This window comes from Salvelinus namaycush, chromosome 39, assembly GCF_016432855.1.
Source record: "Salvelinus namaycush isolate Seneca chromosome 39, SaNama_1.0, whole genome shotgun sequence".
Classification (NCBI taxonomy): Eukaryota; Metazoa; Chordata; class Actinopteri; order Salmoniformes; family Salmonidae; genus Salvelinus; species Salvelinus namaycush.
The window spans coordinates 17050535-17074652 of record NC_052345.1 but is presented as its reverse complement, the minus strand read 5'-3'; the positions used below and the strand labels follow the sequence as shown (position 1 = coordinate 17074652).

Genomic DNA, 24118 nt, shown 5'->3' with positions numbered 1-24118 from the left:
TGAAGAACAACTTCTGGCAGGTTGAGAGGCACAATATGCTTAATGCAAATAATATGCATATATATATATACAGTACATCACAATATAGAAGATTCATTTCATACTTCTGCTACAGGCTTTGCAATGATTCATTCTTGTTCCAATAAAACTGAGTAGGAATGAATTGTGCTTTTATGACTTCATATTTCACTCTCACGAAGTAAAGGAAAATGTATGACTAAACAGCCACGAGTGTATTCATCTACAATAGCCAATGGAAATATTTACATTTATCGAACGCTCTTATCCAGTGTGTCTTCCAGTAGTGACTTTATACATTTTCTGTACGGGTCCCCAGTGGGTATCGAACCCACAACCCTGGCGTTGCAAGTGCCATGCTTTACCAACTGAGCCACACATTCAACAACATATGAAGAGTTTATTTTGAAAAACCTATATCCACATCTGCTTATGGGTACAGTTTTTTCCACAAAACGCTATATACAGTATTTTCTTTGTTCTGGAACGGAATATTGGTATCCTGTATATTTGACTGTGATATGTGGTTGTCTCACTTAGCCATCTTACTACGGATGCACTTACCAAGTCGCTCTGGATAAGAGCATCTACTAAATGACTCAAATGTAAATGTTTTACATACATATCTCATATTACTGTATAGAAATATTGATGTCACAAATGTATCATTTGTACATTTCCTTATGAAAATGTAGTTATTTGTTACATTTGACTGTGTAAAACCTAGCGGTACTTCTTATTTCTCTGAGAGTGAGGCAGATATATCAACTCAGCCAAAAAAGAAATGTCCCTTTTTCAGGACCCTGTCTTTCAAAGATGATTAATAAAAATCAAAATATCTTCACAGATCTGCATTGTAAAAGGGTTTAAACACCATGCTTGTTCAATGGGGCGGCAGGTAGCCTAGTGGTTAGAGAGTTGGACTAGTAACCGAAAGGGAGCAAGATCGAATCCCTGAGCTGACAAGGTAAAGAAAATCTGTCGTTCTGCCCCTGAACAAAGCAGTTAACCCACTGTTCCTAGGCTGTCATTGAAAATAAGAATTTGTTCTTAACAGACTTGACTAGTGAAATAAAAAAAGACAAATTAACCATAAACAATTAATGAACATGCACGTGTGGAACGGTTGTTAATTAAGACACTAACAGCTTACAGCCGTTAGGCAATTAAGGCCACAGTTATGAAAACTTAAGACACTAAAGAGGCCTTTCTACTGACTCTGAAAAACACAAAAAAAAAGATGTCCAGGGTCCCTGCTCATCTGTGTGAACGTGCCTGTGGCATGAGGACTGCAGATGTGGCCAGGGAAATAAATTGCAATGTCTGTACTGTGAGACAGCGCTAAGGGAGAAAGGACAGCGCTACAGGGAGAAAGGACGGACAGCTGATCGCCCTTCCTGTTCCGCAGACCACGTGTAACAACACCTGCACAGGTACATTCGAACATCACACCTGCGGGACAGGTACAGGATGGCAACAACAACTGCCCGAGTTACACCAGGAACGCACAATCCCTCCATCAGTGCTCAGACTGTTCGCGAGAGGCTGGACTGAGGGCTTGTAGGCCTGTTAGGCAGGTCCTCACCAGACATCACCGGCAACAACGTCGCCTATGGGCACAAACCCACCGTCGCTGGACCAGACAGGACTGGTAAAAAGTGCTCTTTACTGACGAGTCAGTTTTGTCTCACCAGGGGTGATGGTCGGATTCACGTTTATCGTCGAAGGAATGAGCGTTACACCGAGACCTGTACTCTGGAGTGGGATCGATATGGAGGTGGAGGGTCCGTCATGGTCTGGGGCGGTGTGTCGCATCATCGGACTGAGCTTGTTGTCATTGCAGGCAATCTCAACGCTGAGCGTTACAGTGAAGACATCCTCCTCCCTCATGTGGTACCCTTCCTGCAGGCTCATCCGGTCATGACCCTCCAGCATGACAATACCACCAGCCATACTGCTCGTTCTGTGCATGATTTCCTGCAAGACAGGAATGTCAGTGTTCTGCCATGGCCAGCGAAGAGCCCGGATCTCAATCCCATTGAACACGTCTGGGACCTGTTGGATCGGAGGGTGAGGGCTAGGGCCCTTCCCCCCAGAAATGTCCGGGAACTTGCAGGTGCCTTGGTGGAAGAGTGGGGTAACATCTCACAGCAAGAACTGTCAAATCTGGTGCAGTCCATGAAGAGGAGATGCACTGCAGTACTTAGTCAGTATCTGGTGTGGCCACCAGCTGCATTGTTACTTTTGTTCAGGGACACATCATTCCATTTCTGTTAGTCACATGTCCATGGAACTTGTTCAGTGTATGAATCTTGTGTTCTTAACAAATATTTACACATGTTAAGTTTGCTGAAAATCAACGCAGTTGACAGTGAGAGGACGTTTCTTTTTTTGCTGAGTTGAGCATTTTGCAACAAAACATAATTTGTCTCTCTGAAACCATCAAGTGATTTCCAAAAACACAAGGCCAGTAGATTTCAAATGATGTGTTACTTTATATTTTCAGATTTTTAAAAACTTACCAGGCCCTATGCAGGGCCCAGAACAACCGCTCAGAGTTGAACAGGCAATAAAAGCTAGTTGACCAACACTTCTGAAAATTGATATATAACGTTTTGGAATGAAACTCTTCAAGGAAATAAGGGATCTCTCCTGCATCAAAAGCAGTGTTTCTCCTACATGCATGTATGACAACGATGATGACTGACATTAGGCTAAATCTTGGCTGCCACTGAAGTTACTTATACTTTGTCTTATACAAACATAATTAAGGCCCCACAAATGTGTGACAAACACATACAACTGTCCCATATTCCTTTCATATATAAAACTCTGCCATTGCTGCTGAATTAATCCTTGATGAAACACTGAACGGGAACACTGCTTTATTCCTATAGTTAAGAAAATAAGCGTTAGCTCAATAACATTTTTTTGAAAGTAATCACATTCACAAGTAATCTTTTACCAACATTGTACATACATGAATGGATAACCAGATGACTCCATATATACATGTACATGACAACTATGATGACTGATATTAGGTTATATTCTCGCCACAGATGGCATCATTCTTTTCACATCAGTAGATGGTAGTAATGAGTAATATCTCACGTTCATTCATTGTCTCGCTTTCATTTAGTGCCGTTTGATCGAGTAGCCTGCATGACAGTGGATCATAATAATTAGCTCTGTGTGGTATGAGGAACCTCATTAGCCATACAGACTCAATGATCTGACACCATTCATTTGTGTGGGAGGGACAAGAGAGGCATTCAGCCTCGCATCCTGTGCATTGAGGCATTCGGCGGTCTCCAAAATGGCAACCTATTTCCTATATAGTGCACTACTTTTGAACTCAGCCCCTGGTCAAAAGCAGTGCACTATACAAGGAATAGGGTGCCATTTGGGAAGCAGATATTATTTAAAAAATGTATTTGTACTTATTATAAATGATTCAAACACGAGGTTCATTAAAGCAACCTCATTAACAACATTGCATGTATTACGCTTGTTGACCCCCTCACAAACTTCCTCGGCCACACTGAATTAATGGGGCTGCTGTAGTCTAGTTAGCCTGGGTCTCATTCATGAATGTAATTCTATGTGACAGTTATCAGAAGCAACGCAGGCTCCAATGACTGTGTTGAGAGAGAGATAGAGCGAGAAAGAGAGAAATAAATAAATGAGAAAGAAAGAAAGAAGAGGGGGAGACAGTGTGTGTGTGTGTGTGTGTGTGTGTGTGTGTGTGTGTGAGAGAGAGAGAGAGAAAGGAGAGGAGAAAGAGAGAGATGAGGAGAGATAAGAGAGAAAGAGCGGAGAGATAAGAGAGAAAGAGCGGAGAGATAAGAGAGAAAGAGCGGAGAGATAAGAGAGAAAGAGCGGAGAGATAAGAGAGAGAGAGCGGAGAGATAAGAGAGAAGGAGAGATAAGAGAGAAAGAGAGGAGAGAGAGGTTGTGGGTTTTCATTTGGCTAAAGAAGCAGGGACAGCAGCACCCTCTGCTCTGCTGTACATGTCAACACAAAGAAAACGAGATAAAGAGTGTGCTAAGCACAAAAATGTCGCTTCGAATTTCCAGCAGTCTGCGTGTGAGCCACGTTCTCTTTGGAACGTCTGACACAGAGTGGAGGCTGCTGAGGGGAGGACGGCTCACAATTGCTGGAACGGATCAAATGGAATGGCATCAAACATATGGAAGCCATGTGTTTGTTGTATTTGATACCATTCCATCCCATTCCGCTCCAGCCATTACCACAAGCCTGTCTTCCCCAATTAAGTTGCCACCAACCTCCTGTGGTCTGGCATGGAAGCGCAGGGGCATGGGCTACAGAGAGCACACGCTGGTATTCGACTCCGTAGGGGGCGGGGGGTGAAAGGGGGGAGAGGGGGGTTGGAGTATGCCAGAGACGGGCATGATTACATCATAGACACATGGGCGGCTAGCAGGTTACATTTACCGTCTGGCATGCGGCAGGGCCTACTCAGACTCCTGGGTTCATAAACTGGGGAGGGAGGCAGGAAGGGTCCTTCATGACTCAGCCACTGGCTCTCTCAGGCTAAGGCTGCATCCCAAATGACAACCTATTCCCTATATAGTGCACTGTTTTTAAACCAAGAGTCGATGGCTGCGTTTACACAAGGCAGCCCAATTCAGATTTCCCCCCCCCCCACTAATTGGTCTTTCGACCAATCACATCAGACAGGTCAAAATAGCAATTTCTGAAAAAAAAGATCAGATCAGAATTGGTCCGCCTGAGTAAACACAGCCTACGTATTACCCCAAGTAGTACACTGTATGTAAGGAATAGGGTGTCATTAGGAACGTAGTCTGAGTCTCTTTAAGGCTGAGAGTTCAGGCTGGAAGTGAATGACTCATATTTCCCCCACTGTCTCTGAGCACAGAGAACCACGTCACCCCTTAGGTCAAGTTCTGCTCAAACCAGAGCAGACAAGGGAATCTAGACCAGGAAATCCATGCATTATTAATAGTTAATTAATGCATTATTAATAGTGATGGAGAAAAAATTGATAGTTACATATCGGGATATTATTTCTGACGATATATCGTGACAATATCGCAATGTTATTTTTGTGTTAGTTGGCTGTACCTGCACCAACATGTTTCCTTCATAGTTTGTTCTCTATCTTCTTTTTAAATAGGGAACCAATCTGTTTTTAGCACTTCAAAACTCTTTTATTCACGGCTCCCTCTTGTCTCTCTGCAGCAGACATATGGTGAGCAATATGTTTGGAACGTCGAATAAAATCACAGTCTCGAATCGCAATACATATAGAATCGTGAGAATCGCAATGCATAATAAGTATTGCGATATCGTACTGTGAGGTTCCTGGCAATTCCCAGCCCTAATTATTAATCACGCTTGTTCTGCAAAACACTACACATACTAGCCAAGCCTCTGTTGGCAACAAAGAGCAGAGTGGCCAATTGAAACCATTTTGAAGCAGTTAATTGCACTAATCTAGCGAATTGATCCACATCGTTACTCCGGGAAAACACGGCCCCATAGCTCAAGTGGAAAGGGTGGTATTTGGAGATTGCTTGACGCGAGCGCAATAGTTTTTCATTAGACCTTTACAGTACACTTTGCTTTAGGAACCTATTCTTCAGTATGTTCGCTTTTCCATATTGCTGAAGTGCCCTAAGTCAGACAGAGTCAGGGTGAAGGTACCAAATGGCACCCTATTCCCTATTTTAGTGCACTACTTTTGACCAGAGCCCTGTGGAAAGTAGTGCACAATATAGGTAATAGGGTCCCATTTGGGACAGAAACATGGTTTATGCTCCTAGTATTCACCCTTTATTTTGGATTCTGCCCACCTAGCAATTAGGTTGCTAGGGGAAACTGCACATAGAGCTAACATGTGCAGTGAATCTATCCTGGCTGGGCAATTCACATTGCAATAGCTCCTTGTGTGGTGAGCAAATATCCTGTATTACAACCGCCAATATCCCCCTGCATTACATTTGCCAATATCCCCCTGCATTGCAACCGCCAATATCTCCCTGCATTGTACATCCGTCCCTGCGTCCCAAATGGAACCCTATTCCCTATATAGTGCACTAATGGGTCCTGTTCAAAAGTAGTGCACTATATAGGGAATAGGGTTCCATTTGGGATGTGTATCCCATGTGGAATGGGCTAAATTATTAAGATGTGGGTTTTTCACGAGGCTAACGTTGGCTAGCGGCAGTCATTATGGCTACATTAGCAGACTCAATAAAAAACACACACTTTTTGTTTGGATGCATTCTGTAAGCCCATTCTGTAAGCCCATGAACCAGACACATTTCAGTAGGAACAGTGCTTTTCTTACATTACGTAACTCAACAATATGTTACTGTGTGCTGAGAAATGTGGCCACAGATGACACATTTGCTAATAACGTATCTGATAGGATGCAGTTGCCCTAGATCTAAAGTCACTATGTTCTTCACAAGTTGAAGTTTGGGGGTTGGTAAGCTGTTCCTAGATCTGTGCCTAATAAATCCATAAAGTTGGATTACTATAATTGACATGAACATATGTTTGTAACGCTGACAAAATGGGGAGTTACCTGCTGCCCTTATCATTATAACCCCTCTAAGCCCCACTAGTGAAGAAAATCACTTAGCACAGGGGTGTCAAACTCATTCCATGGAAGGCCTAGCGCAGGGTATTCCCAAACTCGGTGCTTGTTTAGTTTCTTGCCCAAGCACTACACAGCTGATTCAAATAATCAACTAATCATCAAGCTTTGATCATTTGAATCAGCTGTGTTACATCATGCCCAAACCGGTTCGCCACCGTGCGCAAATTGATTTTGTCCCCCCACACCAAACGTGATCACGACACACAGGTGGAAATATCAAAACAAACTCTGTATCAATTATATTAATTTGGGGACCGGTCGAAAAGCATTAAACATTTATGGAAATGTATCTAGCTAGCTTGCAGTCTACGATCAGCTCCTTTGCCTTGCTCACATTGAGGGAGAGGTTGTTGTCCTGGCACCACACTGCCAGTTCTCTTACCTCCTCCCTATAGGCCGTCTCATCGTTGTCAGTGATAAGGCCTACCACTGTTGTGTCGTCAGCAAACTTAATGATGGTGTTGGAGTCATGTTTGGCCATGCAGTCGTGGGTGAACAGGGAATACAGGAGGGGACTAAGTACACACCCCTGAGGGGCCCCAGTGTTAAGGATGAACGTGGCAGATATGTTGTTGCCTACTCTTACCACCTGGGGGCGACCCGTCAGGAAGTCCACAATCCAGTTACAGAGGGAGGAGGTATTTAGTCCCAGAGTCCTTAGCTTGGTGATGAGCTTCATGGGCACTATGGTGTTGAACGCTGAGCTGTAGTCAAGGAACAGCATTCTCACATAGGTGTTCCTTTTGTCTAGGTGAGAAAGGGTAGTGTGGAGTGTGATTGAGATTGCGTCATCTGTGGATCTGTTGGGGCGGTATGCGAATTGGAGTGTGTCTAGGGTGTCCGGGAGGATGCTGTTGATGTGAGCCATGACCAGCCTTTCAAAGCACTTCATGGCTACCAACGTGAGTACCACGGTGAGGTAATCATTTTAGGCAGGTTACCTTCGCTTCCTTGGGCACAGGGACTATGGTTGCCTGCTGGAAACATGTAGGCATTACAGACTCGGTTAGGGAGAGTTTGAAAATGTCAGTGAAGACACTTGACAGTTGGTCTGCGCATGCTTGGAGTACACGTCCTGGTAATCCGTCTGGCCCAGCGGCTTTGTGAATGTTGACCTGTTTAAAGGTTTAGTTCACATCGGCTACCGAGAGCGTTATCACACAGTCATCCAGAACAGCTGGTGTTCTCGTGCATGCTTCAGTGTTGCTTGCCTCGAAGCGAGCATAAAAGGGTATTTAGCTTGTCTAGTAGGCTCGCGTCACTGGGCAGCTCGCGTCTGGGTTTCCCTTTGTAATCTGTAATAGTTTTCAAGCCCTGCCACATCCAACGAGCTTCAGAGCCGGTGTAGTAGGATTCAATCTTAATCCTGTATTGACGCTTTGCTTGTTTGATGGTTCGTCTGAGGGCATAGCGGGATTTCCTCACCGCCAAGTATGACACTGGTGTGGGTTGTCATGTATTTAGACTACTGGGGTCAATCATGGGCGATCTCCCCCATGTCCCAGCTCTTAACAAGGAGTAAACGAGTGTACACATCTGAGTGCTTTGGAGTGGACCTGGAAGTGTCCTCGAGTGACAATGACTGGGACAAAGTGACCCTTCGGGAAGATAAAATGAGGTATATTGAGGTGAAACGAGGTAAGCTGGCCATCAGCTGATATGATTCATCCAGAGAGCCCTGTCCTGGACACGGTGTTCATTATCCGACCCCCCGCCAGGGTGAGAGATTAAAGCAGACGTGTCCAAAGTCACTGAATTTAAAGTGACCGGTTGCGTTCATTAGGGATCAAATTGAGAAAATTACACACTGAAACGGGGAGTCATTTTTGTTTATTTCCGTTTCAAAACGCACCATTTTAAAATGGAAAGTTATTGTCAGGTGTTTGAAAGTAGAGTACAGAGCCAACTTCTTTATGATACCAAACCAAAGAACTCTGCCGAAATTAAATTCCTACAACTTCAAGCCAAAAACACTAGCCTGACTGGCCTCCCAATACACAGAGCAAGGTGATGTATGATACTAAAGCTTTGGGCCTCCACACACAATGATCTCTTGTCAAACAAGGAGCAGACTCATTCTTCTTCCTTAATGGTCAGCCCCGGTGAAAGAGACAAGGACGTATGGTCCGTCGTCCTGCAAGGCTGTCACTTTGAGAGTAACCATATACTTAGCCTGCGTCCCAAAATGCACCCTATACCAACATAGCTATACACTATATGGTAATAGGGTGCCATTTGGGACGCAGCCTTAGAAGAGATGTGCCTTGGCGGTGCCCCCTTTCGCTAGGGGTGCGTTTTGGGAGGGGTACATTGACAGAAGCTTAGGGACCCTAAGAGTGGAGAGGCGGTGAGAACATGAGGGGTAGAGGGTGGGGTACGGCTACTTACGTCTGTGTCGGGACCCTTATCCGCACCGGGGCAGCAGAACGTGACAAACTCATGGCACCTCTTGTGGACCACGAAACAGCAAACTGCAGAGAGAGAGAGAGAGAGAGAAGAAGAGTGAGACAAGTTGATCTGTTTTACTGTATCATAGCTTTAGCAGATCTAAATTAGCCTGAAGTCTTGCAAGACATAGAACAGACACCACCAAGAGCAGAGGGGGGAAAAAACAAGGTCTGGCTAATCATCTCTCCAGATGGTTTGTACAGCCTACGGCAGCCAAAGTACTGTACCACTACCTCCTCACTGTCTCGCAGGCCTTACAGGCGCACACACACACACAACGGCACGGCATTCTCACAGCCTCATTGAGTACACCCAGTGTGTGGCTACACTAGCACCACATTGGAAACCGAGCTGAGCTCAGACACTGGGGGATAATAGTGGTGGTGGAGCTGAGTGTATTGGCTACTTGAATAATAGATAGTCTCTGAAGGCTCTGTCTTTCAGCTTGGCTACAGATTGCTGTCTTTTAGCCTATAGATCTCTCAGAATTGTAGCTATATCTTTTGTATCTCTTTCCATCTCTCCAAACTATAGTTTATTGAACAAAAATGTAAACTCAACATGTAAAGTGTTGGTCCCATGTTTCATGAGCTGAAATAAAAATATTATAGAAATGTTCCATATGCACAAAAAGCTTATTTCTCTAAAATGTTGGGCTCAAATTTGTTTACATCCCTGTTAGTGAGCATTTCTCCTTTGCCAAGACAATCCATCCACCTGATAGGTCTGGCACACGTGTTGTGTGACAAAACTGCATGTTTCAGAATGGCCTTTTATGGTCCCCTATGTAATGATCATGCTGTTTAATCAGCTTCTTGATATGCCAGACCTATCAGGTGGATGGATTGTCTTGGCAAAGGAGAAATGCTCATCCTGGACATGGTGTTCATTATCCGACCCCCCGCCAGGGTGAGAGATTAAAGCAGACGTGTCCAAAGTCACTGAATTTAAAGTGACCGGTTGCGTTCATTAGGGATCAAATTGAGAAAATTACACACTGAAACGGGGAGTCATTTTTGTTTATTTCCGTTTCAAAACGCACCATTTTAAAATGGAAAGTTATTGTCAGAGATGCCTCAAGTTTTAAGGAAGTGTGCAATTGGCATGCTGATTGCAGGAATGGACACCAGAGCAGTTGCCAAAGAATTGAATGTTAATTGCTCTACCATAAGCCACCTCCAACGTCGTTTTAGAGAATTTGGCAGTACGCCCAACCGGCCTCACAACCACGTGTAACCACGTCGGCCCAGGACCTCCACATCCAGCTTCTTCACCTGCGGGATCGTCTGAGACCAGCCGCCCGGAGAGCTGATGAAACTGAGGAGTATTTCTGTCTGTAATAAATCCCTTTTGTTGGGAAAAATGAATTCTGAATGGCTGGGTCAGGTGGGTGGGCCTGGCTCCCAAGTTGGTGGGCCTATGCCCTCACAGGCCCACCCATGGCTGCGCCCCTACCCAGTCATTTGAAATCCATAGATTAGGGCCTAATGAATTTCAATTGACTGATTTCCTTATGATCTGTAACTCAGTAAAATTGTTGCATTTATACTTTCGTTCAGTACATATCTCTATATCCCTGGCTCTCACAGGCCCAACCAAACTCAATTGCCTTCTGTGCTATTGCCTTCTCTGATGTTCAATAGTATTGATGTTCAGAGATGCACCGCAGTTAACAGCTACCACTAGTAATTGTTACCCCTTTGACCTTTTCATGACCCAATTACTCAATATCAACATGTAGGCTACATTATAGTAGCAGACGGTGAGAGGGTGGGTAACAATGTACTAAAGACTTTTTTTTACATCATTATCACAGTTTCTGTCGTAGCAATTTTCACTAAATTCTAAGTAGAAGGGTGCAATGTGCCCACTCAAAGCTAAGCTTCTTTTAGCTTTCAAACCAACATAGGCCTACTTACCAACACAACCAGCCTAGCTGAGCATCGGCTGGGCCTACATTTATTCAGGAAGTCTGATCTGGCTGAAACACAGTAAGCATCAAGGCCAAACGTCTCACGTTCACATCAACATTAACGATGGCCAAATGAATATCAACAACCCCGGCCCATCTCACCCCTGACATACCGGCTTGTCCAGACCAGTCAATACCCCCGCGAGACCACAACCCATAACTCGTATTACCACAGCCGTCACGCCGTAAATCCAAATGATTAATAACTAACTGCCATAAGTCTGCAGTACAGCCGGCAAATGGTCTGAAGCATCCATTTACCCCGATAGATCGTTACGAACTGCCACATGACGCCACAGAGTGCTATAAGCGAGTAAACAGTGAGTATGGTCGCAACAAACCAACACGCAATTAAAATGATCGCTCAAATTCTATCCCCCATTCGCAATTATTTGGTTTCTGAATCACGGCACGTAACGATATACAGTAGGTAGACAATTCTAATTTGCGTGGCACAACTTGCTGTGAGGCCGAGAAGGAAGACAGTGCACTGTCAGGCCCCAGCAGTCAGAGAGATGTACAGCGGTCTGTAATCTCTAATAAATGCGGAAGGAAGGAAGAGGTGAACTATGATCTCTCTGCGGCATTAAAAACGTCCATAATAATGAGACCCACTAGACAGGCTAAAGTCTCGCAGCAGTTCAGTCAACGTCTATTCTATTTCAGTGCTCCCACACTGCTCTGAGAAGTGCCTTTATTGTATGTATTTTTAGGACCACTTTAGAGGAACCTGCTGCTCCAGAAGAAATTGGGTCATTCTGAACAATAGGGAACATTGCAGTTCAGCTAAGACTGTAAAAAAAAAAAAACTTGACCCAACCTATAACCTGCCCTGAAGTGATTGTTTCTTTATTAGAGTTTCTGGAAGGGGCCACTTTCCTCGCTAGTGGTTGAAAGAGAAAGGTCAAAGGGCGGAAGGCTGAAGATGGAAGAGGTTACGGCTGCGTGTCCATGGATTCAGACCCTAGTGTCCTTATTAGAGGGGATATCTGCCGGTGAAACTAGACCCACTGTTCTCCTACAGGCCGAAAGGAGCACTTAGGGCTTCACCACTGCTCCATCACCACCACCATGTTGGAGCAACAGTTTCATTAGGGGCCTAAAGAACAGACAAGCCTTAATGCAACTGCAGTGTTGCCATAGGTTAATGGGATCCACTTTGTAGACTTGTAAATACAGTGGGACTGTATTGAGTGACGATTAAAATCTAATAGCAGGACCTTATTAATCAGGGTTTCACGGTTCTATGAGAAAGGATGAGCTGAGCACGCAATGGCTGATCTTGGATCAGTGAAACTCTCAATGGCTGTGAATCACTATACAGTTCCTGGATCAGGAGCAATGTGGACAAAGTGGTGGATTTGCAGGACTGCACTTGGATCAGAACAAGAAATACAGTTAAAGGGATAGGTCAAGCAAATTACAAAATGACACATTGGTTTCCTTACCCTGTAAGCAGTCTATGGACAAGGTATGACAGCAAGCCATGCTTTGGGTTTATTTCCCTGGCACTGTTTCCAAATGCTAATGTTTTAGCATTTGTGGCACAAATCCCATCCTGGTAGCGTTATTAGTCCTGGTAGCGTTATTAGTCTTGGTAGCGTTATTAGTCCTGGTAGCGTTATTAGTCTTGGTAGCGTTATTAGTCTTGGTAGCGTTATTAGTCCTGGTAGCGTTATTAGTCTTGGTAGCGTTATTAGTCTTGGTAGCGTTATTAGTCTTGGTAGCGTTATTAGTCCTGGTAGCGTTATTAGTCCTGGTAGCGTTATTAGTCCTGGTAGCGTTATTAGTCCTGGTAGCGTTATTAGTCCTGGTAGCGTTATTAGTCCTGGTAGCGTTATTAGTCCTGGTAGCGTTATTAGTCCTGGTAGCGTTATTAGTCTTGGTAGCGTTATTAGTCTTGGTAGCGTTATTAGTCTTGGTAGCGTTATTAGTCTTGGTAGCGTTATTAGTCCTGGTAGCGTTATTAGTCCTGGTAGCGTTATTAGTCCTGGTAGCGTTATTAGTCCTGGTAGCGTTATTAGTCCTGGTAGCGTTATTAGTCTTGGTAGCGTTATTAGTCTTGGTAGCGTTATTAGTCTTGGTAGCGTTATTAGTCTTGGTAGCGTTATTAGTCTTGGTAGCGTTATTAGTCTTGGTAGCGTTATTAGTCCTGGTAGCGTTATTAGTCCTGGTAGCGTTATTAGTCCTGGTAGCGTTATTAGTCCTGGTAGCGTTATTAGTCCTGGTAGCGTTATTAGTCCTGGTAGCGTTATTAGTCCTGGTAGCGTTATTAGTCCTGGTAGCGTTATTAGTCCTGGTAGCGTTATTAGTCCTGGTAGCGTTATTAGTCCTGGTAGCGTTATTAGCATGTTTTGTGCAACATGTCCAAACCCTCCGAAAGTATCTCAAATTGGTTGTGAAGCTCAACAAAGTCACTTGAACATGATGCGCGAAAAATGCTTATATCTGTACTGTGACTCGAATGGGAGTCACGGTACCAATATTATAATTTTGAGCATTTGGAAACAGTGCCAGGGAAACTTAACCAAAGCATGGATTGACGTCAAACCTTGTCCATAGACTGCTTACAGGGAAAGGAAATCAACATGTAATTTTTTAACAACGGTAAACATCACTTTTCGGCTGTACCTGGATCAGAAATAACGGCGTCAAAAAGATAGCAAGACTTTGTATGACTTGGTGAGGTTTCAAAAGGCTTTGCTTTCTAATGGAAAAGGAGAAGTGAGCCGGTGAAAACGGCATTAGAAGAGCAGAGAGAAAATGTCATGTTGACTTTTAATGAAGGGTCTCACTGTGATCTCATTATTTCACACTGAGGGCACCATGAATTATGGAGGGGCCACAGTGTAATGTGGATTTTACAATAAATACTTATTACATCTTCAAATACCCCTCCGGCAGCAGAACAAGGGATTATTACCTGAATGATAATGTCTCTTTCCCTGCCGTTGTTCCTGACTCAAATCAAACCATGCTCATGTCATGGCGAATGGTTGCAATTCAAAATACGTTCGTTTCTGTCATTCACGGCTATGGAATGAGGATTGAGATGGATTCGAGAATGGGAATGTGTTCGGGATCTGGAATACGTGATCAAGATATGTAGACATCAGCGCATTGACTTGATGATGAAGTATGTGTCAGAATATGTGTCAAAATAATATGATTGCGGGGGGGGGGGTGAGGGTTTTTAGGAATCGCAAGCAAGGCATCCCATTGCCGGCTCTCACCACAGGCTGTTCAACGTCACTTCGGCTTAGTCACTCTACTGTTAATGATCATGAACTGTTTAGAACAGTTAGCTGCGTATGAGGAACATGAAAACACAGATGTTGAAAACTGCCGGTACGAGGCAGCATGTTTTTAGTTGTTGGTCTATGTACTTTTAGTTAGAACATTGGGTGAGCTTGACCATGACAAGCGTAATTGCAATAATTATATTGATTTACAATAAGCACCCTTTAAGTTGCACAAAAGTGCTGGTTCTAATGGTGAGGTGAGCCTCTAAATACAAGTATACTGAACTCCAGCTAAAGTGCCTGATAGTCACTTCTGTGTGTCTCAGTGTCTCTCGGTTAGGGTGTGAAGTGCTCTTGAGAGGCGAACAAGAGAAGGTGTCTAAGAGCAGAGCGCCCTGCCTCTAACCCGACTGTGTCAGGTCTTCCATGTCACGCCAAAGAGACTGAGGAGAAGTCAAGGACAGGGGAGTAGGACAGTCAGTCACCACACCAGGGAGAGAGGGAGTCTGGAGACAACCTCCAATCGATGTGGCAGTGAATCAACCTCGACCCAGACATGGATAGTCCGAGGGTGGGTGGAGGAGACAGGGGATAGGAGGGAAGTCACATTGATAGAATGCTGCTTGCATCATAAACCAACCAGAGAAGCCATAAATAAGGAAACTACCAAACCACTGAAACACTAGGCACAATAATGCAGAGCACTCAGCTAAATGGGACCTAAAAATCGTTTTCAAATCATACAGTAACTCTAAGAGAACCAAATTGGTTATATTTTATTTAGTGCGGTGAGTATTATGGACTCAAGTGCCTATTATCTCTAATAATTTTCATTGCAATACGGCGAAACCACGACCATTAAGAACAATAACGACAACGATTATGATCACCATAGCAACGATAACGATGACGACACAAATGATGGTGATAATAATAATTATGATGAAAGTAAGGATAATAATGATGGGAATAATAATGAAGGCTGTCAGCGGTTAGGTTATAGTAACATCATAAACTCACAGATCCAGAGGTGGAAGGGGTGACAATGTTTCCCCAAATCTGCTCCTCTCTGATATAATATAAACCAGGGCCTGAGTGGATGACAGAGGGAGTAACCATCCTTCATGTTAAGTAACGTCGTGGAGGAGCTCTAAAACTGGAGAAATAAATTCATTCAGACATTATTGTGTTGTGTGATTTATTCCCCCTCAAGCCTGGCCAACTCCAATATTTCTGTTTTAAATGGGAAACAAAACTGTTGTGGAGAAGAAGCGATAGGTTATAGATTTGGCTTGGCCATCTTAGAGGTTGTAATAGTGTAGATGAATTAATAAGTGTCTGTTATCCGCATAAATCTGTCTGATCGGTGCTTTCAGATCATACTTATAGGTCCAATGCAGCCTTTTTCTATCGCAATATCAGATAATTGTTACCCAGAAGTTAAGTACCTTACTGTGATTATTTTTGACTATTTGAAAACAATCAAAAATAGCTTCTTCGCAAAGTGCATTTCTCAATAAATTATTTTGCTAAGATTGTCTGGGAGTGGTCTGAGTGGGGAAGGGAAAACTGAAAACTGTTATTGGCAGAGAGGTTTGGAACTTTCTTTCTTATTGGTCTATCAACTAATTTATCACCTGGCGATGTCACCAGGCAGGCCAAAAATCCATCCCACCAAAACAGGCTGAAATTTCAGCCGCTTTTCTTTCCAAACAGCTCTTACACGACAAGGGCATTAACATCATTTTCACAATATCACAGTATTATTCCAACATCATAGTGTGGATATATATATATAAAAACACAGGAAATCACGTTTTTGACCGCATGGGGCCTTTAATTCTTGATCAAGTTTGTAACAATGATTTATGTTGGATAGATCCAGTCTCCCTCCAGCTATTTTCTGCATCAACACTCATAATGCATATCACTCTATGTTCAGCTTCTTAATGAAAACCTATAATCTACTGTGGGATGAAGTCATACTCACTGAGAATCATGAATTTCCACTAGTCTTACTTTACAACATAATATATCAACATAAATGACATACTACTCCCTCTTATGGACCGCAGTAGGTATTTAATCAGATATCTCCCAAACAGATTTCTCAGCAGCTTGTTCGATGGGTAATTACAATAAAACAATAAAGCTCTCTATCAGTATGTGGGATGTAGCTTTCCCTAGTTTTCATCTGCAATAAAACTCTTTGGCGTTTGGGTCATAAAGCTGAAATAGTAGGTCTGTTAGAGCGTAGCATAGCTTCAGCAGTGACTTTTACAACCCAGAACTACTGCAGCTTCCTCTTACCTAGGCATCATACAACCCATACAATATGCACCATACAACCCATACAATATGCACCATACAACCCATACAATATGCACCATACAACATGCACCATACAACCCATACAATATGCACCATACAACCCATACAATATGCATCATACAACCCATACACTATGCATCATACAACCCATACACTATGCATCATACAACCCATACACTATGCATCATACAACCCATACACTATGCATCATACAACCCATACACTATGCATCATACAACCCATACACTATGCATCATACAACCCATACACTATGCATCATACAACCCATACAATATGCATCATACAACCCATACAATATGCATCATACAACCCATACAATATGCACCATACAACCCATACAATATGCATCATACAACCCATACAATATGCATCATACAACCCATACACTATGCATCATACAACCCATACACTATGCATCATACAACCCATACAATATGCATCATACAACCCATACAATATGCACCATACAACCCATACAATATGCATCATACAACCCATACAATATGCATCATACAACCCATACAATATGCATCATACAACCCATACAATATGCATCATACAACCCATACAATATGCATCATACAACCCATACACTATGCATCATATAACATGGACGGTAGGGCATAACCATTCGTGGCAGGCTAAGCCTGGTTATGGCATACTATACAACTCCATTGTCGTGAAGTGTTCGAGTGGGCTTGACTATAATATTGCTTATGTGATGGTCATCAAGCATTGACTGATGTGAATGCGCTTACATTTGTCATGTCATTCAGTGTGAAATCCATGAATGGGGTTTAGGCTTGTCATGTCAGGTTTATGACGTCATGTCATTACTCATTCAGAGACGTAAGGGGTCCTTACACAGTGTTCCCGAGTGGCGCAGAGGTCTAAGGCACTGCATCTCAGTACTAGAGGCGTCACTACAGACACCCTGGTTTGAATCCAGGCTGTATCACAACCGGCCGTGATTGGGAGTCCCGTAGGGCGGCGTCTGGGTTTGGCCAGTGTAGGCCGTCATCGTAAATAAGAATTTGTTCTTAACTGACTTGCCTACTTAAATAAAGGTTAAATAAAATAAATACAAATAAAACCAACTAGCTTCCTGTATGATGCTCTGTTTGCAGCAACTGTGAAAGGATTTAGATTTGTCATGGCAGGGTTTGTCATTACTCATTCAGACAGTAAGTAAGGGCTCCTAATTCCAGCTCAGTGTTAACCAACTAGCTCCCTATACTGTACAATGCCCTCCCTCTCCACCCACTGTACTGAAAAATCTGTGTCGTGTTTATTATGGCAAAGTGTTGCATGATGTTTTCTTCGTGCCTCCTGAACACAGCCCTGGTGGAGGTTAGTAGGGTGGGAACTGTGATTAATCTCAAAGCAGCTTAGTTTAAAGTCACTGGAGACTCAGCCGGGGCTAGCAGAGGTTTCGTGAGGGAAATGGAGGAAGAAACTGCTACATTTTCCCCCTAAATGTAATTCCACCTAAGAGGAGGCTAGTAAGTCTTGTGCTCAGGGGAATTCCTCAGTGCCTGGTGGTGAGTAGAGAAGAGAGGGAGGAAAGGAGTTTAATCTGATTTCAAGGGAGGCTTTAGGCGGCTTGGGTAGGGGTTTAGTCACACTTGGGTGATCTGGGCTGGGTGAGAGTCACTTCTTTCTTGTGCACCAAGAAAGACAAGAGAGACAAATGGACACACTCACATCCACAGCTGTGTCCCCGTAGGGTTCTAGTCTGTTCTGTAACTGGACCACACACACATAACAGACAGTTAACCCTTTACACTCATGGAAATGGGCCTATATGGATAGGGCTAAATTGAAATGTTTGCAACAGAAGTAATATGAAAAGCATATGCATAACCATGGTAGCAATTGAAAGACAACAGTTTGGAGATTATGGGGAAATGATTGGATCAAAAGGTGAGGACACAACCGTTCACCTGACAACTGAATCCGAACATTACGCTGTTGATTTGATGTGCATTTTACATTTACTGTACGTTTTTCGCCGCATTTGTTGATGACGAAATCTGAAAATACTCTGGATACATTCAGCAACATGAGAAGACTATTCCTGGAGAAATGTGCGGTAGGTGCAACATAAGACCAAAAAAATTAAGTGTGCACAGTTTGAAGCAATTTCAAAAGAAGAGTCATCAACTTTAAGGTACTTTTTTTGAGCTCTCCTACAGTAGCCGTGCCGTTGAGGAACACAACTCCGCATCCTCGTCATCACACAAATCACCGTTGGTGTTTACACAATCCAAAAAACGGTTCATTATAAATCGCAATCTGGATCAGGTGAGCATGATTTGAAAGCTTGTTCTATTGCCAACACGACTAGCTAAGTTATGAAGTAAGATGCCAGTCAAAACCCATACAGCGCTGGGAAGCGCAGAGCCAGAGCGCTGACGTCATGTATAACATGTTATTGTGCAGCCACTGTGTTCCAATTTAGGCTCTTATTAGCCATTTTCAACCCGTATTCAGGTACGAATGTAAAGGACTACACACATGCATACTGTACACACACATAATCATCAACACTACAAGTGCTGTTGAAACTCAACAAGTAGTCACGGTTATTTGAGTGCCTTTACAAGTTAACAGAGTATACCACATTATCGCTAGTTGAGAACAGCTCAAAACAGAGCCCTGTTTGGAAGGCTCTTGTCCTGTACAGCCAGTGTCTACTGCCTTGAAAAAACCAAGGGGAGAGAGGGAGGGGCCCCTTCGTGCAGGGAAAGGGTCGTCTGTTTCCAAGGGAACAAGCACAGTAAGGGCAATAATGACAGTATCTTTAATTTCTTATGATTATATCTCCCAAGCTCCATCAGTAGCCCAGGGTGGAAGGGCGAGAACAGAGGTGTGTGTGTGTGTGTGTGTGTGTGTGTGTGTGTGTGCGCGCGCGCGCGTCTGCCTGCGTGTATGTGCATGAATGCACGTGTGTGATGATTGCCCTCCGCTGTCATCAGTGTTCTGTCATCACAAAGAGGAGACATGGACCTCCTCTTGCACTATGGGTATTATAGAGCCCATGGTCACGATGACAGCCAGGTACAACAGTGGTGCAGGGAAGTGATTTTCACTTGACAGGGAACACGACTCAGTCTTTTCAAAACCATGAAGGACACTCCACTCAATACACACATTTGAGCTGAAAGGAAGACATCATCCATTGGGAATTGAGACCATCTCTTGAACACCCTTTCTGCATTGCACTGGTCCCTTGCGGTCATCCATATCACCAATAGTTACTCAGTCAAGGAGACCTAATGACTTTAGCTACCCTTTTTGTTCCATTGACACCTTTTTTGTTCCCCCACCGCTTCTCTTTTACCCAAATCCAGACAGCTGATGTTCTGAAAGAGTTGCAAAATCTGGAGCCCTACAAATCAGCTGGGCTAGACAATCTGGACCCTCTCTTTCTAAAATTATCAGCCAAAATTGTTGCAACCCCTATTACTAGCCTGTTCAACCTCTCTTTTGTATCGTCTGAGATCCCTAAAGATTGGAAAGCTGCCGTGGTCATCCCCTTCTTCAAAGGGGGAGACACTCTAGACCCAAACTGTTACAGACCTATATCCATTCTAAAATCTTCGAAAGCCAAGTTAACAAACAGATCACCGACCATTTCGAATCCCACCGTACCTTCTCCACTATGCAATCTGGTTTCCCAGCTGGTCATGTGTGCACCTCAGCCACACTCAAGGTCCTAAACGATATCATAACCACTAACGATAAAAGACGGTACTATGCAGCCATCTTCATGGACCTGGCCAAGGCTTTCGACTCTGTCAATCACCGTATTCTTATCGGCAGACTCAACAGCCTTGGTTTCTCAAATGACTGCCTCGCCTGGTTCACCAACTACTTCTCAGATAGAGTTCAGTGTGTCAAATCGGAGGGCCTGTTGTCCGGACCTCTGGCAGTCTCTATGGGGTGCCACAGGGTTAAATTCTCGGGCTCTCTTTTCCGACTCGTTTCTCTGTATATATCAATGATGTCGCTCTTGCTGCTGGTGATTCTCTGATCCACCTCTACGCAGACGACACCATTCTGTGTATATCTGGCCTTTCTTTGGACACTGTGCTAACAAACCTCCAAACAAGCTTCAATGCCTTACAGCACTCCTTCCGTGGCCTCCAACTGCTTTTAAATGCTAGTAAAACTAAGTGCATGCTCTTCAACCGATTGCTGCCCGCACCCTTCCGTCTGACTAGCATCACTACTCTGGACGGTTCTGGACTTAGAATATGTGGACATCTACAAATACCTAGGTGTCTGGTTAGACTGTAAACTCTACTTCCAGACTCACATTAAGCATATCCAATCCAAAATTAGATCTGGAATCGGCTTCCTATTTCGCAACAAAGCCTCCTTCACTCATGCTGCCAAACATACCCTCGTAAAACTGACTATACTACCGATCCTTGACTTCGGCGATGTCATTTACAAAATAGCCTCCAACACTCTACTCAGCAAATTGGATGTAGTCTATCACAGTGCCATCCGTTTTGTCACCAAAGCTCCATATACTACCCACCACTGCGACCTGTATGCTCTCGTTGGTTGGCCCTCACTACATATTCGTCACCAAACCCACTGGCTCCAGGTTATTGATAAGTCTACGCTAGGTAAAGCCCCGCCTTATCTCAGCTCACTGGTCACCATAGCAACACCCACCCGTAGCACGCGCTCCAGCAGGTATCTCTCACTGGTCACCCCCAAAGCTAACACTTACTTTGGCCGCCTTTCCTTCCAGTTCTCTGCTGCCAATGACTGGAACGAATTGCAAAAATCACTGAAGCTGGAGTCTTATCTCTCCCTCTCTAAGCATCAGCTGTTAGAGCAGCGTACCGATCACTGTACCTGTACACAGCCCATCTGTAAATAGCACACCCAACTACCTCATCCCCATATTGTTACTTATCCTCTGACTCTTTTGCACCCCAGTATCTCTACTTGCACATCTATCACTCCAGTGTTAATGCTAAATTGTAATTATTTCGCCTCTATATTGCCTTACCTCCCTACTCTTTTACATTTGCACACACTGTACATAGATTTTTCTATTGTGTTATTGACTGTATATTTGTTCATGTGTAACTCTGTGTTGTTGTTTTTGTCACACTGCTTTGCTTTATCTTGGCCAGGTCGCAGTTGTAAATGAGAACTTGTTCTCAACTGGCCTACCTGGTGAAATAAATGTGAAATATTATTATTATTTTTTTTTTTAAATACACTCTTCCTGATCAGCCTTAGCTTTGGTTGTGTCATTGTTTTCTGGGAGTAATTGTTGGAGTGCAGGTTCTGCATTCAAAGTGCCAATTACCTTCTATTGACTAAATCCCCGCAGTATTCAACAGATGATTAGGGGTCTTACAGGCTTGGCACACAATGGAAGTTTGCGGAGATGACACCAGTTATAATCAGAGCTCGATGGAGAACAGACAGAGGTCTACAGGCTTGATCTGTAACGGAAGTGTCTGGAATGGTGTCAACACGTTGTTATTGGCTCTCAAAAGAGGATACTCACAGAATGGAGGTTGGCGGGAAACACGGCTGACACTCTTTACATTGGCCACTTACGGAAGGCGATCGGAGGCATGACACAAAATGGAGGTTGGCCGGAACTCAATCGACACTCTACAGTCCATATGGCCACGTCAGAGGCTTGACACAGAATGGAGGTCTCCGGAAGGCAGTCGCTGCTTGTTACACAATGAGCACTTATTGGGGATGGAAACTGTAGGAAGGAACACTGGCAGGGGGCACTTGGAGGCGGGGCTAGAGGCAATAATCATCTGCCCATTCAAACGGGAGCCAATGGCGTCAAAGGCCAAGGTAACAATGATGCCAAGGTAACAATGGCGTCAAGGGGAGAAGCTGAACCAGGTTGATATCCGGCTTTTATGAGGGTCCATTAATCATTGATAATTATGAGGGACTGGGTCACTGGGAAAGCGTTATAGTAGCCTTCATAAAGGGCTCTGATGTGACTCTTCATGGTCCAGTTTATGATGTAGCAAAGATACCCAGGCTTCGTTTCACAGCAACAGGTATTGAGCCACTATGCCAATGGAATACACTCACTAAAATCATTGAATTGGAACATGGCCTCGGTTCATTTTTCTATTTTCTTTTTCTCCAGATGGTATAGCTGTGTGAGATCATTACCTAATCCATCAACTATCCCGTGGATTACAATTCAATTATGCAACAAATAATGTCTTTCACAGGTAATGCCACTCACAGTATTGCTGTAGGAATAGCAGAATAGGAGGAAGACTCAATTTCCCCAGGCAATTATTCAGGAGTATTTGAATTCATTATCTGTTGTTGATTGAACCAAGCCAACCTTGTCTAGAAAATAGATTTGTTTGGGTGAAGTGAAGCTGTTCACAAACCTGAACGCGTGATGGTTTGGATCTGATTGGTTTTTGAGTGTGAGTGTGTGTGTGTGTGTGTGTTGAGGAGATTATCTTGACCGTGTTCATATGTGTGTGTGTGTGTGTAATGCTTTTGACCGTGTTTACTACCTTCCTTTGAGGTGATAAACATCCGTTCACACTCCTGACCTCACTGCAGCCCTTTGAAGACGTCAGACAGCATTTCTGAATAGCAAACGGATTTGTGACATTATTCAACAGTTAATGGAGATCTGACAAAGATCTTAAAATCAGTATAGAGATACCTGTCAGCTTGGCTACATTCAAACTTAAAGTTATTTTATTACTCCTGGAAATGTGTTCATAACATTAATGCTACAAGTTTGCTCACAACACAGTTCTCTTCAATTATCCATGCAGAATAAAGACAGAATGCAGTGGTTCCCAAACTAGGGTTTGTGACCCCATGTGGGGTCACCTGATAATAAAATAGGGAAGTGGGAGAATTACCTAAATCCTTAGCAGTCTACACACAATACCCCATAATGACAAAGTGAACACAGGTTATTAGAATTTAGCAAAGTTGTACAACATTTAAACAAAAATAGCTTATTTACATAAGTATTCAGACACTTTGCTATGAGACTCGAAATTGAGCTCAGGTGCATCCTGTTTCCATTGATCATACTTGAGATGTTTTTACAACTTGATTGGAGTCCACCTGTGGGAAATTCAATTGATTGGATATGATTTGGAAACACATACAGGCATCTATATAAAAGGTAAGGGAGAAGGGCCTTGTTCAGGGAGGTGACCAAGAACCCGATGGTCACTCTCACAGAGCTCTAGAATTCTTCTGTGGAGATGGGACAAGCTTCCAGAAGGACAACCATCTCTGCAGCACTCCACCAATCAGTGCTTTATGATAGAAGGGCCAGGCGGAAGCCACTCCTCAGTAAAAGGCACATGACAGCCCACTTGGAGTTTGCCATAAGGCACCTAAAGACTCTCAGACCATGAGAAACAAGATTCTCTGGT

The 24118-nt window shown here is 43.6% G+C and overlaps 1 protein-coding gene across 1 annotated transcript in view; it reads right to left on the bottom strand.

Moving 5' to 3' along the window:
• The window catches only part of LOC120032664 (protein kinase C alpha type-like), a 231850-nt gene that overhangs the window by 136219 nt on the left and 71513 nt on the right, over positions 1-24118 (bottom strand). The window contains exon 3 of the mRNA XM_038978858.1: positions 9060-9142. Within this exon, the coding sequence (XP_038834786.1) occupies positions 9060-9142 (83 nt within the window). The remainder of the gene's footprint in view (positions 1-9059; positions 9143-24118) is intronic.